This window comes from Neofelis nebulosa, chromosome X (assembly GCF_028018385.1).
Source record: "Neofelis nebulosa isolate mNeoNeb1 chromosome X, mNeoNeb1.pri, whole genome shotgun sequence".
In the NCBI taxonomy this organism is placed as follows: domain Eukaryota; kingdom Metazoa; phylum Chordata; class Mammalia; order Carnivora; family Felidae; genus Neofelis; species Neofelis nebulosa.
In genome coordinates this window covers 71947950-71964249 of record NC_080800.1, presented here as the reverse complement: position 1 = coordinate 71964249, position 16300 = coordinate 71947950, and the positions used below count along the sequence as shown (strand labels likewise).

At 34.7% G+C, this 16300-nt stretch overlaps 1 protein-coding gene across 1 annotated transcript in view; it reads left to right on the top strand.

Annotated features, from left to right (window-relative positions):
• The first annotated feature begins 3663 nt into the window (after positions 1–3663).
• POF1B (POF1B actin binding protein) overlaps positions 3664–16300 on the top strand; it is a 128905-nt gene continuing 116268 nt past the window's right edge. The window contains exons 1-2 of the mRNA XM_058712476.1: positions 3664–3736; positions 3899–4222. Of these exons, the coding sequence (XP_058568459.1) occupies positions 3941–4222 (282 nt within the window). The 5' untranslated portion in view covers positions 3664–3736; positions 3899–3940. The remainder of the gene's footprint in view (positions 3737–3898; positions 4223–16300) is intronic.

The following is a 16300-nucleotide window of genomic DNA, read 5'->3' as shown; positions in this document are numbered from 1 at the left end:
ATGTTTTTTTCATATCTGATATCCTGAAACATTTCCTAGTCTAAAGTTTCCCAACAGCAGTTAAGCAAGCTCAACTTTAAGTTCTGTCAAAAGGCTGGAACGGAGTTCTGCTAGATCAAGTGACCTAGACCCATTTAGTAAAACATAGGTGCTTTCATACAATCATCTCACTACCTTGGGCTTCAGCTCTCTCTGACCAATGCTTATTGACCCTTTCCATATGAACACACTTCTACTTGATCACAAAGAAGGCAGAAGTAAAAAGGCTTGAGTAATTTCACTTTAACTCTCTATCCTTTGCCATTACACCATGAGGTTCAACAGTGGGCCAAGGCCTGAGATAGACCTGAGCTTCATTCCCATAAAACAAGAGGTGGAGTACAGGATTATATAAACTCGACTGCTGATGCTGATGAAATTCATTTGGTGTTAAATTTATAATTACTTATATTGTTTCATATTCTAAGATAGTTTTATACATCCATTTTGGTAAATTAATTACTGATGTATTTTACTTCAATGGTTTTAGGTAGCTAAGCTTTTCAAAAATCAGGCCTATAGCTTCCTATGACATTCATATTTGCTTTTCAAACCCTAATATTTTACAAAAATCACACACATCATCTTTGAGTAATATATTTAAAAACTTATCCATGGATGATGCATTATAATTGGCAGACACTTTCTCATTTGATTGTAAAAACAATTTTAAGAGGTAGGTAAAATCAAGACCCTTTCAGATGATCTTCAAAACATCTCAGTCAAAATGTAAATCACTTATTTTTTAACTACCAATAATGTATACGGCAAACATTCCTGATTCTTAACCCATCCCTTACTCTCACTATCAATATGGGAAGTTTCATTTTCTACTTTATTCACCTATTTAATTATTTGAATTTTTAAAGAATGAATTATTTTTATAAGCAGGAACAATAAAGATTTTTTTAATCTGTTAGAACTAAATTAGTTTCTAAAATGATATCAGTTGTAAAGGAAATCAAATCTATCATATAAATGAGTCTTTTTCAGTACTAAACATAAAATGTCTATATTACTGAGTAGAACAAAATAACTGCCAGAAATATAATTAAAGATTCTATGGACAAGTCTATAGCTGAGAATAAGGAATCAACTCTTACTATTCTATCCACCAATATTAGAAGGGTAGCAGAATCATGAAGCTTGCAGAATTCAGTGTCAATCCCTTGGATTTTCAACTAGAAAACAAGACAAATACCATTATTAAACAGTCAAATATATTTATATGAATTTATTAATAAAAATAGGTGAGTATTAATATCATCTGCATAAAGTTGAAATAAGACAATTGGATATTCATGTCATTGAAGACACAAATAAATTCTCAGAAAAGGAGCAGAAACTTTGGTTAGAATACTGATAAACCTCTCTGAGGTGAACCAAAGTAGTCAATATTTATTTCATAGTCAGATGTGGTTTGTTTGCCAGATAATGCCTAATCCAATTTCTTATATACTATTTTTGAGCTTCAAGCTCTTTCTCTCCTTCATGCCCATGGGGAAGAATAATGGATGAGGCTCAGGGAACCAACACATTAATTTTTGCCCAAATGCATAAAGGTGGCTGCCTCAAAAAGAGGGCAGGTATGGTCACCATTTTATGGATGAAAGAATTTTTATTATTTATTTCCTTCTCTTTATTTACTAGGCCACCTCTTGGCTGAAGATATTAACAGTACTATGTATATGTGTTTGTATTTTAAATCCAGAGTTAAACAATCAGAGCTGACTGGATGACCTCACTTACCCATTCCCTGTTCACACACAAAGCTTATCCAAAAGGATACTGCTAATGATATTCTCAAGTTACCAATCTGATATTTTGCCAAGCTGTTTGTCAGATCACATGTTTCTAAGTAAAATTTCATTGATTTTTGGGGTGCTCAGGTAGCTCCAGCGGTAAAGCGTCCAACTTCTGCTCAGGTAGTGATCTCATGTTTTGTGAGTTCAAACCCTGCGTCAGGCTCTGTGCCAACAGCTCAGAGCCTGAAGCCTGCTTCAGATTCTGTCTCTGTCTCTCTCTGCCCTTTCCTGGCTCTCTCTCTCAAATATAAACAAACATTAAAAATTTAAAAATAAATACATAAATAAATTTTCATTGATTCTTGAGGAATAGCGTTAAAATGAACAAGGATTAGATTCGAAGTACACAGCACACAATGTAAATATACAATAAATTATTTTAAAGAGTTCAAGGTTGGTTTTCAGCATTTTGCACACCTGTCTCCCACAAAAAATCCAAAGATTCCTTTTAAAGTCACTTACAAAGCATCAGTTAAAAACTGTTTTTTGATTTTCCACCTAGAAGATTTGTTAGATGACCAGATGCAGAACACAATTTTAAAATTTATCTAGCAGAATAATACAGTAAATAAGAGTTTAGCCTCTAAAATGAGTTGCCTTATATTAAAATCCCAGATCCACCATTTACTAGTTGTTTAACTTTGGGAAATTTCTGTGCCTCTCTATGTCTGTGTCTCAGTTCCTCACCTATACACCCTCATAAAGTTGTGAGGATGACAGATAATCTATGTAAAATTCCTCACACAGTACCTGGTCATAGTAAGTGACCAGTAAATCATTATTTTTTGTTCACTTAGCAAATAAAAGCCTGGCTAGCCAGCTCAATAATATTCTCCTCTTCTCTAGCATGGTGATGATATGCTAGATTTTATGGTGGATATACACACTAGGAAGACACCCATTTTCTGAAGACACACTTGGTGAGTATTCTAGAGTTCAGGGATGCTAAAGTATCCTGAAAGGCAAAATTTGGTAGGGAAGTAGGCATGCATTATGATCTTTAATTTAAAGTAGTAATAAGTGCTGAGCATGTTTAAATCTCATTACATAAAGTAAGGCACCTCTCAGGACTTGCAGCTCCCTTAACAACTAGATATTAAAAAAAGAAATCAAAGTCAGTGTTTCCTAGGGCACATATAAAATCAGGGTACATTCTTTTGTAAAAATGCAAAACAATAAAAACAAATGCTGAAATGCAAAGTATTTGTGGAATGGTAAACAGGTTTCTTGACCAATCTCCCATTTATAGACTATAATTCAATCATTTAGACAAATCTAGTTCAATGTACATTAGAAAGTCATACTAGGCCGGTCAAGATGCACAGGCCCATAAATTAAAGTTGCTAGAAGTAGACCCCAAAGCAATCTCCTTTAACTGTAATTACCAGCTGGGGTTTGCAAAGAATGCAAATTTATCTGTAAAAATTAGGGTGTCCTTAGGCAAATACCTTATATTTTGGTCTGGGACTCTGGAATGATAACACCCATGCTTGTAATTTTTTTTGCTAAGCTTAAGAACCATGAGTAAGTCACTTTCATGTGATGTTTGTGACTTTTTTTTCTCAGTAAATTTAGGCATGAGCATGTCTTTGTCTGCCTATTTATAGTTAAATGAATTTCCAAGCCTGTGGACTTGGAAGCTCTGGCTTCAGCCCTAAAAATCCCACATTTCTGTTCTTTCCAAACTCTCTTACCTACTCAAATGCAGCCTTGAATCTCCGTGGCAAAGCAGGGCCTCTCCTGGCAGGTAAACCTGCCAGGTGAATCCACCCCTGAGGGGCGTGTCAGTACCATTTCCTGGAGCAATCTCACAGGTGACTCAACTTTTCATTTGCACTCAAATACCTGCTGCCTCCTCTGAAGCTGTCAGACCTGCTCCTGCTGCTGCTCAGGTAACTCTAACCTCTCCTGGGCACCATTATAAGCAGAGGGGGTTGATAAATGGCTTCTACATGTGCATGCTTGCCTTCCTTCTTACCCTTATTCATGACCACGCTCTCTCTCTCTCTCTCTCTCTCTCTCTCTCTCTCTCTCTCTCTCTGTTTTTTCTGTAGGGAGAGTGTCTGAGGAGTACTTTGCTGACCACTGAGAACATCATGAGCTCAAGCTGTTGGAATGAGAACAGCAGCAGCAGCTGTGGGACTCAGCAGCCCCCAGAGGTGCCGGAGTGCCAAACCCAACATTACCACTGCCACCATCAGTCAAGCCAAACCCAGCACCTTCCAGAAAAAAATGTAGTGTATGAGAGAGTGAGAACCTACAGTGGGCCCATGAACAAGGTGGTTCAGGCCTTGGACTCCATCAACTCACAGGAAGTGCTCTCCCCTCTCAAAACTGCCTCCTCCTACCAAAATTTGGTTTGGAGCAACCATTCTCAGGTACCACAATGATAGTTAAGCCAGATTCATAGGGGATGTCTTCAACCTCATTTCTTTTCTTTCAGCTTCTCTGCCTCTGTTCTGCAGCTATATATGCAATGTACAGTCATCTAAATTCCATCTCTTGCTGTACTTTCATTTCCTAGTGCTTGTGGTTGTTTTAACAGCTTCAGTGAGTTTTATAATCTAACTAGAGCATACGATGACTCATTTTTTGTTGGATTCGATTGGGATATCTGACCCGAAGTATTCATTTGCCTTTACCGCAAAACAATCCTCAACTTGAATACAATGATTTTTATAGAGTAAGTTCCCACTGATTCACTTGATTTCAGAAATAAGTAGATTTTTTTTAATATCAAATATGGTAGTACGGGGGCAATGGCTTATATGGAGTGATGAGCAATTATTTGTGTTCAGCAAACAGTGTGCTGCTCCAGGATAAGTGATAGGCACAAATATCGTTTCAAATTGCTGTATGTGTTTCATCTTCTGAAAACAACACACTGGTTCTTGTATAGCCAAAGTGAATAATTTATGAATATTGGCAGACAGAGGATTGAAAGAGTGGATATAGGACTGAGGAAGGCAAGATGTAAGCAATTGTTATATAAAAGTTTTAAAAGGCAGAACTTTAAGACACCCTTTAAAATAAAATAAATTTGCTTTTAAAGGGGCTATTTAGCATTAGTATCTGTGCTAATAATCTTGCCAATGAATGTAAATGAACATTGCAAGACTATGTAAAATTAACAGCTCTGTTTGTTTTCATTCTTTGAATCCGTTTACATTAAATTTGTATGAATTTAAGCTTTCTGGAAACATCTGTCTAAACTAAAATTATGTTTTCAAGATAAAATTTATACTGTAAAAAGTTCAAAAAGCAACCATTGGGATGATACTATCTGATGTTGGATTATTGTATAAATCTGGAATAATATGGGTTATTTTCCCAAAAACCACAATGTAAAGTAAGATATAAAGCAAAATTTCTAAAGTATATAGTAAAACTTTTTTAAAGAATTTTTAAAGACCTAGATAACCCAACAACTACAAAGACCATAATTTTACTGACATTTTGTGCCTAGCTTAATTTGGGGGGAAATAATGAAGAAAAAATCCAGAATTTACTGTAGGTAATTTTCGAGTTGAAAAAAACTTCCACCTGTATTGAAGTCAAAGGAAGAAAATATAAAGATAAAAAAATACTACTTTGCATAACTGATAATAATAATGCAAATGTACATTCTAATATTTAGTATTAGGATGTTAATGAACAACAAAGTGGGTATCATCTATGTTCCTTAGTAGTCCCAAAACAATGCAAAAACAGGTTACTATTATCATAGAAATGCTAAAATCACCCTGTCATAGTTATTTAAAAACATTAATCCTTTTTCTTGTCAACTTGCTAGTAAAGGAAATATAGATAAAAACTTAAGAGTGGAAATTTAACAAATTGTAAATATTGACTACAGAACAAATTTTAGGATCACTTTATTGTATCTCCTTAGTTCAACTGTCCTTTTTAAAAATCCCAGGACCAAGCTGGTCAAGCTTTTTTACAAGACTTTTCTTCTTTCTACCTGTCAATTGCTAAAGCAATCCTTATAAGACTATTGCCATCCTGAAGCATAGTTTCCCATAGACAAATTTATAAAGAACCCTAGGGAAATCAAGTATTGCCACAACAATTTGGATAAGAGATTGGAATGGAGAATGTTGTGAAGTCTGATGTTTTTTTTTTAATTGAAAAGAAAAAAAAACGGTTGTGTGAGGATGAGGCAGGTGAAATTCTATATATTTAGTAAAGGACAAAACTAAGAAGTTTCATTCCCTCAGTGAAACAAGAAGAAAATTTGACTATAAAATTTCAAACCTAGTTAGATATCAAAGGGCATTCACAAATCCACTAAAAGATAATTTGGCAAGAATTATTTAGGTAGCTGTCACAAACAATGTGATGAAGAAACTCTTCTATTCTTTTTTCTTTCTCCCTATTTCTTAACAGGATGCCATTGTGTAAAGTAGAATCTAGATTTTACATGAAATTACCTTCCTGGTAATGTAATGGGTAAGATGTGGCAGAAGCTTTATTATGTACCATGCCAAGAAAAATCAAACAGCACATATTACTCAAAATCTTTTTTTGTTTGTTTCATGTTTTAATAAAGTCTCTCTTTAATATGCCATAATTTAGAGCGATTTTGAGTTGGTATGTAGCAACTATTCTGAGGCTAGAGTTTGTCATCCTGGCAGCTGGGCCTGTGTATTATAATCAATTGTTGCTTACCATAAATTCAGTTAAACTTTTACTTTAATTGCCTTTAGCAGTTTGGTGTTTTGGATGACATTCAGATAATTCATAAGATTTAAAAATATATAATTGGAGTACATGACTGTCTCAATCAGTAGACCAGGTGATTCTTGATCTCAAGGTTGTGAGCTCAAACTCCATGATGAGCATGGAGCTTACTGTAAAATAAATAAATAAATAAGGGCGCTTGGGTGGCAAGCGTCAGACTCTTGATTTGGGCTCAGATCATGATCTCATGGTTCCCGGTATCGAGTCTTCCATTGGGCTCTGCACTGACAGCTCAGAGCCTGCTTGGGATTTTCTCTCTAACTCTCTCTCTGTCCCTACCCTGCTCATTCTCTCTCAAAATAAATAAATACACATTTTAAAAATAAATAAATAAAATAAAATTAAATATATTTGTCAATAGTAAAATATGTTCCCTTTGAGAAACTGAAATTAATGTCACTCTTCTTTGTTTCCTGAATCTTAATTTTAGCTTATGTAGTAGACATTTTAGATTTAACCAAATGCTTTTTGCAGCACTTTAGTATTTTCTGTTTCTTTTTAGTATATTGATTTCCTCTATTGCTTTCTTGTGCACTAAGATGGGGTTTATAAATATAAATATTTAAAATTTCTCCAGATATAATGTTGCCCTGTTTCTCGTCTATAATTAATAGATATATTTCATTATTCTCTCAATTATTGTTTTATCTGATTGATAGAGCAGAGAAAATTGAATGTAGAAAGCAGTTGCTGATGAAATTACATAAATTAATGCTAGAATTAAAATGACCAGATTTATATATATGGACAGGTAAAATCAAACACAGGGGTAATCAAAGGCACAGATGCATTTTAAAACTGAACGTAATCTTGTAAAAAAATGGAGTTCTAGAAACTACACAAAACAAAACATCTTACAACTCAACCTTTTAAAAAGCTTAAATATTAGCTTACCATCATTAATGCAAAATGAAATACTGTCTTAATGAATACCATTAATGTAAAATTACTGAACATATATGTTTCCCATCTACTAATTAGCTTTTCATGAAGTTTAAGATATTTTCCATGTATTCAAAGGAGCTCTGTTGCATGAGAGAGAATTGAATCAAAATAAAAAAAGTGTTTTTACATTTTTTAAATGTTTTATTTATTTTTGAGAGAGAGACGTAGAGACAGAGACAGAGTATGTGCAGGGGAAAGGCAGAGAGAGAGGGAGGCACAGAATCCGAAGCAGGCTCAAGGCTCTGAGCTATCAGCACAGAGCCCAATACAGGGCTTGAACTCTTGAACCATGAGATCGTGACCTGAGCCAAAGTGAGATGCCTAACCAACTAAGCCACCCAGGTGTCCCCAAAATAAAATATTTTTTAATACCAGTCATTAATTGAGTTGAATATTTATTAAATGCTAATTATATGGAAAACATAGTAATTATTTGGATAAATACCATTTGCTTCTCCTAGAGAAAATCCATGTTGAGGATAGATGTATAGGAAGTGGTCTGTAAGTGTTCCATATGTCTATATTTCATTTTTAAATATAATTTTGTGCTTTGGCCATCAATATTTTATTGAATAAAATAAGTTTTGGTGAAAGAAGGGACCTCTTAATATGTGTGCTGCATGGGTTACCATTCTTCTGAATTTAAAACTTGAAACCAAATTTAACTCTAGAGAGCTTCCCGGGGAGAATCTATGTTTATGTGTGTTATTGATAACTTCTGCTATCAATAATTAGTCAGCTTGGGCTTATCTTTGTTTAGGTGATATTCTCCCCTTTTCTTTGGTTACAAAGATTGTGGATAGCTCCCTTACTGTGCCAGGATTTTTATACACTATCAGAAAAATTTCCTCGTCTGTGGGGAGGGTGTGTTGCTTTGATACATTGTTGTTCAAGGGTGTGGTCAATAATGTGAATGATTGTTCAGGGAAGTAGGTTGCCTTAAAATGGAATGAGGTCATAGGAAAAGAGGCCCATGTTTTTAGCTTTGGTCAGCCTTGTTTTGCTTACAATTAAATAAAGCTATAGAAATTGTGCAACTAATTGCTGGGTAAAAATTCCCATGGCAGTTGTCTCTTATTTAAGGGAGGTTTGATAAATTGCTGGGCCTGTTTTCAGGCCATGACACTCACAAGCTTTCCTTGTGTGTATATTTGGAAAGGTGGGGGAGGGGGCATGGCAAGGGGAAAGGAGGTGAACTGGTGCTTTAACTGCTATGATCCAAATTTCTTTGTTCGGCAATTCATGGTAAAATAACTGGGAGAGTTGCCATGCTCTTAAATCCCATTTATTTTTATTAATTTTTTTTTACTATAACTGAGACACAATGTTACATTATTTCAGGTGTACTGCATAGTGATTCAAATTCTCCATACATTATGTTATGCTCTCCACAAGTATAGCTGCCATCTGTTCCTCTACAGTATAATTAGAATATCATTAACTATAGTTCCTATGCTGTTTATTATTATTATTATTATTATTTATTATTATCAAAAAAATGTGAGTGGGGGGAGGGGCAGAGAGAGAGGGAGAGAGAAATCCCAAGCAGGCTCCAGGGAGGCTTGAATCCAGGAACTATTAGATCATGACCTGAGCCTAAATCAAGAGTTTCACACTTGGACACTTAACTGTCTTAGCCACCCAAGTGCCCCTGTGCTGTTTATTCCTGTGATTTATTCATTCCATACTGGAAGCCTGTATCTCCCACTCCCTTTCACCTGTTTTGCCCATACCCTCACACCCCTTCCTTTTGGCAACCATCAGTTCTTTCTATTTATAGGTCTGATTCTGCTTTTTGTTAGTTAAACCCCATTTAAAAGTAAAAACTTTTGGGGGTGCCTGGGTGGCTCAATTGGTTAAGCAACCTACTTTGGCTCAGGTCATAATCTCACGGTTCATGGGTTTGAGCCACACATTAGGCTCCCCTTGACAGCTCAGAGCCTGGAGCCTATTTCGGATTCTGTGTCTCCCCCTCTCTCTACCCCTCCCATGCTCACGCTCTGTGTCTCTCTGTCTCTCAATAATAAACGTTAAAAATTAAAAAAAAAAAAACCAAACAGAATGCCTCCTAAATTTGGAGCATGCTTTAAAAAAAAAAATAAAAGTAAAAACTTTTTGTAAACAAGTATTTTTGAGTTAACTTTTTTTTTTTACAATAACAGCTATGGCAATAGCATCTTTTTTTGATTTCCAATGGAGCATATATATACTTCTAGTTTTTAAAGACAAAAAGCATGTACAAAGAGACTGTACACTTTATTTTTTCTCCTAGGTTCCTTCAGGAAAAGAAAAGAAACTCTCTTAAATGAGGAATTTCCTTTGGAAGAAAGGGATGAAGGGAAGAAGTCCTATTACTAGTACATTCTAATACATTCTATTGCTTTCTTTACATGAGAACAGAATTACAGATTTTATTCTAAATCAAGGAAGTATTTGCTTCATCTAAAAAAAATATCATTAGAATTTATATGTTTCTTCCTGTACAAAGTTCAGAACATTCGACAATAACCTAAGGCAGGCATTTAACCATGTTACTAACGTTGAAAGGTTTTAACAAAAGCATCTTTTTTACTATTCAAGAAATTTAATCAAATGGCAGTTTGCCTTGGCAAATTCTGCCAGCATAAATGTCAGGTGGTTTTTTTTTTTTAATTTTTTTAATGTTTATTTATTTTTGAGAGAGAGACAGAGTGTGAGTGGGGGAGGAGCAGAGAGAGAGGGAGACACAGAATCTGAAGCAGGCTCCAGGCTCTGAGCTGTCAGCACAGAGCCCGATGCGGGGCTTGAACTCACAGACCGTGAGATCATGACCTGAGCTGAAGTTGGATGCTTACCGACTGAGCCACCCAGGTGCCCCTGTCAGGTGGTTTTTAAAGACATTGCCTCTTTTGAAACTGTTAGTCCTAAACTGTTCCTAAGTCACTATTATTATGTTCAGGGATTCTCACAGTCATTTTAAGACTCCTTCTTGGAACATTATATTATTTATTAGTTTTTAAAAGTTTTAAAGTTCAAATTAGATAGCATGAGAGTTCCATTCATTTCAACAAGCTTCCAAATATTTAAAAAACAAAGTCCTATACTATGGATGTAATCTCTTACCTCATTGTCATTCCCAGAAGTCTTGCCATCTCTCCTGTATCTACGGCACCAAAGTCTTGAACTCTTTGATAAGATTATCAATAAGAAAATGAAAGCCAATAGGTGTTGGCTAAAGAGGTTCATGTTTTTCAGAGTGAAAATATGAGTCACAAAAAAAACACTGTGTGGAGAAAATGCCCATAAATATGAATCTATTTGGAATGGCTTATAGAGAGGCAAATAATAAATGGGCAGTGATAAGGTAGACTTTAGCAGAACAAAACTATGAAACAGTCTAGTGTAGTGGCTAAGAATGTAGACTTATGTTTTAAATGTCTTAGGTTTAATTCCTGGTTCAGGGACATGCTATCTATGGGGATCAGTTGCTTAAGCTGTAAAATGGGACAATAATACTTAACTCATAGGATAGTTGTTAGGGTCAAATTCGATAACATATGATGGAAAACGCACAGCATAGTGCTTAAAACACAGTAAATATTAAGTCCTAGAACCTAGAATAAATTACTTGACCTCTCAGGACCTCAGTGTCCTTATGGGTAAAGTGGGGACAATAATACCTTTCCTCAGGGTTTTAGTGAATATTAATAAGATATCATGTCACGGTGTCCAGCACACTACCTGGCATAGAGCACTCAATAATTCTTTCCAATTTTATCATTGATTTATAAAAATATAGCCAAAAAACCCCTTAGCGCCACAGACAAAATAAAATAAATGATAATGAATAGGCTATAAAATAAGAGCTTTTTTAACACTGGAAAGATTGGGTAAAGACATATGCTTGAAAGGCTTATTAGGGCTCTACTAGCTAAGAAAGACTAATGAGGAAAAGCATTAAAACAATTTTCTAAAACTCATGGTATATGATCAAAATACTAGAAAAGCAGGGATGTATTTATAATGTTTACTGGCATAAGTATCCTTTAGAAAGAGTAATTTGGAAGTTCCCATGTTCTTAGTGTCTTTGATATTTTAGATGGAGTGATTTTAGTTTGTGTTTTTGTTTTATTCTTCTGAAATGTAGTGACACTGAACATTAAAGCTTGTTTGCTGTCTGATTCTTACCTAATGTTTCTTCTAAAGCTGCACTTCTAATAGGGTAACGTGTGACTATTTTCATTTATATCTAAATTAATTAAAATCAAATAAAATTAAATACTCCATTCCTCAGTCACACTAGCCACATTTTAACTGTTCTACAGCCATATGTAGGTAGTGGCTGCTATATTGGATAACACAAATATAGAACATTTCCACCATTGCAGAGTGTTCTACAGGACACTGGAAATCTATATATTCAGGCTACTCATTTAAATATAGAAATACCTTTAAGATCATCACATTCAAGAAAATTTATGGTGGTAAAATGTGTGATCAAAGTGTTGTCAATATACATGATCAGCTATAATGGGTAGATTAAAATGAAATAAAAATGAAGCCACAAATGCTCAAAGTATAAGTTTACAGGAAAAAAATTAAATTCATAAACCTTTTTAAAAAGAAATGAATGAAAGATTTTTATGTATATATGCATGTATGTATCCTTCTAGCTACATGATTTTCCCGGAACCTCACTTTTTGACAGAGTAAATGGTTAAGAAGATGAAAAAGATGAAAAATTACATCCCTCAATCAAAATGCATCTTTGTTTCTTTGTCTTTCCTTGTTTTTAAGGTTTATTTTGAGAGAGAAAGTGCATGCTGTAGGGGGAGGGAGGGAGGAAGAGAGGGAAAATCCCAACCAGGCTCTGCCCTGCCCTGTCAGCAGGAAGCCCAAGTTGGGGCATGAATTCTCTAACAGTGAGATGACCTCCTGAGCAGAAACCTAGAGATGGATGCTTAACCACTTAACTGACTGAGCCAACCAGGCACCCCCAAATGTATCTTTCTTTGTTTTGGGCACATGATCTGGGTTTCATAGCTTCTCTGGAACTACCTATCTTCCTTAACCTACTGAATCAATTTTAAACGTTAGTAAGGTTCAAATGCCATTCCCATTTTTACAGATGTGGCAACTGAAACAGTGAGATGTTATATGACTTACTGAAGTTCATATAGGTAGTATGTGGTAGAACTAAGATTTAAATCTAACAGTCTAGTTCCAGGTCTATACTTGTAATCACCATATTCCTGGTCTACACATTTGACTCTTATTTATCTCACACAGTAACATCTGATATCTGATTCTTACTTATACTTCATGATTATTTCCTTATATGTGCTTCCATTATGAACCATTTAAAATCTTTTGACACAAGCCAGGGCATAAATAATAATATAATGAGCATTTAAATACTTTAAAACTTTGTTATTTACAAAGAAGGCTGACTTTTTTGCTGCTGTTCAGAATTCTTTTTTAAAATATTTTTCTTATAGATTGTATTGACTGTTTTGTATTAAAATATACAAGTCTCCAGCACTGGATAATAATAAGTTCATTAAATTTTTAGTTATTTAAAAGTTCATAAATGCTTTAGGAGAACATTGATAGAAATAGTATTAAGAAATAAAGTGAGCTTTTACCTTAGCATGGAATTTATAATCTCAGCAATAAAATGATATTTCATTTGTAATACAGAATCTTTTCAAAAAATTTGATAATTGAGTTCCAAAATTATGTTCAAACTCCTCATCATGATGATGTCAAAGGATCTTCTAGATCCTTAGAACAGTCTTATCCTAATTTTCCAGTCTTATTTCCCACTACCTACTTCCTCCCACCTTGTGTTCTGGACACACTGTACTGCTTTCTGTTTCTTGAGCAGACTGAGCATTTTGCCTCCCTCCTATCCCTGCCTTTGTTCATTTCATTCCCCACTCTGGCAACAGCCACCCTTCCCTCACATTGCCTCCGGAATTCTACCTATCCCTCAAAATACATCTGGAAAGTTATCCTCTTGACATCTCCAATTCTGAATCTTCTTACCCTCTCCTCAGTGTAGTACTTCACTCCCACCTCCATCCCAGATGTGTTCTCCTACCTACTATCACTTTATATTATTTAACTATAACACACTTATAATACTGAGTAGTATATTATTGATGTGGTCCTTCTTCCCCTCCACCATAGACTCTACACTTGTTGAGGGTTGAGACTTTTTAGAAATCAAAACTCAAAGACAAATCAAAACAAATATTTTGGGGAATGGGATGGAACTGGAAATTCTCTCTTACACTCTTTCTCTCATCTTTTTCCCCCCTCTCCCCTCTCCCTTCTCTCCCAGCTTTTCTGTGTTTTCTCTCCCCCCACATTATGATCGTGGCTTGCAAAAATGCCTGAATGTGGCTGTAAGCAATGGCTTTAATAAAGATATATAGTTATGATTGTGGGCTTCACCTTTCTATGCCTTCTCTTTGAACTGAAAATGGAAAGTAAGACACAAATTGCTTCTTTAAAAAGTGAACAACACATAACGTATATATTAGGAAACTATTTAATAAGCCAATTCATTTTCTATTTTAGTTCTTTGGTCACATTAAGCATTTATATTTGATTTATATTTTTCCCCTATGAACAAATATTTATCATTACTTATGGAAAATTCTGTTAAAGGGTTAGTGGCTCTGATCTGTCATCATATTATTTCCCAGGGATCTTTTTGTGATATTCCCTTTAAGCAAATTATAGTTTGAGGCTGCTAATTAGTCTGCTTATAAAGATATTTTCTTTACCTCCCTTGTTACTGAAATTCTGTCTAGGTGAAGTGATTTTATTTATTGAATCTTGCTCAGTAATCTGTAATTGTTTTAGCACATCAGTTATATGCCTCAAGATTCCCTCATAAAAACTACTACTGCTGAGTATTCACCCATACACCAAAATACATTTTAAAATTTCCAAGGAAAGATTTTTACCCTCAAAAATAGTATTTACCCATTTCTTTTCTAAAACCAACTTCAGCTGGGATGCATAGTTTCCTGCATAACATTATTTTAAAATAATTCACAAATATAACTATATCTAAGAATATGTTATCTAGAAAAGTTGCTTCAATTCCCTGCAAATACCCTGTATCATTCTCCTGCTTCAATAAAACCTTCAGCAACACTCAGTGTCTATAAATTTCTTAGTCTGACTTTCAGAGCCCTTCATTATCTGGCTTCTAGGGACCTTACTTCCTGGAACTCCCCTTCTAGTGTTCTGTTTCAGCCAAAATGTAAACTGTTGTTCTCTAAATATAGCCCTTAATGTTCCATAACTATGCCTTTGCTCATGTTGCTCTTATACCTGAAATGTCCCATTCCCCATCCTCACCAATCTAGATAAGTTGAAATTACAACAATTTTTCAAGACTTTCCTCAAGTGTAACCTTGTGATGAAATCTTAAATTGTCCCATGCTGAAATCTTCTCTTAGCTCTCAAAAACTCTCATAGTAAGTTCCTCATAGCTCTTATGATACTGTATCTCTATTTACACTAATAGTTTTTACCACCTAAATAATTATAAGCTTGGTAAGGGTAGAGAGTATATTCTGTCTATGCTTTATATCTCTTTCACCACCATCGAATAACAAGTATTGAAAAAATTACTTAGTTATACATGTAACCAATCCAGTAAAAATTATGCCCCATATTAACAGATGGTATTTTTTTGAAATTCTTTTACATGCATTCTTTACCCACTGGAATTCCAAAAACTAAGTAGGAAAATATTACACCCACTGTACAGTGTGCAAGTAAAAATATGCATTGTGTATTATTGTCTATTGTACAAATAAAGAAATTGAGGCTCAAATAGCTCAGAATAATAATGTGTCCAAGTTATAACAGCTAGTTAATGAATGTCCTAGGTTTAGAAACCAGCTCTTGATAGTTTCCCTATGTCAACTATCACCCTTAATTAACCTTAGTTAGATACTAAAGTATTTTCAGTTTAAACAGGTTTAAATTTTTGAGATTCAGCAAATCATTTGATAGATTTCCCCATTCTAATGTTCCATTATCAGAGTGGAAAGTATAAAAAATATATCAAAGAAAAAAAAACTGTATCTGTTCTAAATTTCAAAGTCTTGCCCTGAAATAATCCTGGAATTCAGAGTATGTCCTAGGTTTTTAAAGTTTTCCTTCTACCTGAAGGAGAATAACACCTCTCCAGCTTCTGCTTTCCCTTCTTTCTGCACTTCACTGAGCTACTGGAAAGCTCTCTCACTGAGGTGAGTAACTGAGAAATTGGGGCCATTTGCATTTCATATGATTTGTTAATTCTGAAAAAACATAACTATTTTAACAAACAGAAATAAGATGCAGTTTTGTGAATCCTCCCTAGGGCAACTTGAGTTTCCCAGCTCTGATTTAGGGTATACTAAGGTATGGACAATTATCTCAGGTGATGTAGTGAAATTATCCCAAAAAGCAGATGGATTTAATCCACTCTGATCTTAAAATTGGTGATGTCATATGTGCTTTATAAATGGATGAAAAAGAGAAGGAAAAGGAGGAAGAGGGCTGGTACAACTTTACAAGTTGAAAATCATTACTTTAGGAAGTGTGGGAAAAACAGCTTGGATTTTATGCTAAGCCTAACTAAGCCCACCTGATTATAAACAAAATTATTTTTTTTTTACCAGAACTCTACCTAAAGATAGTACCCAACAAGGCAATAGTTACGTATATGGCAAATGTGAGCCACAAGAATAAACAACTCAATACTGTGCTAAATATTTAAA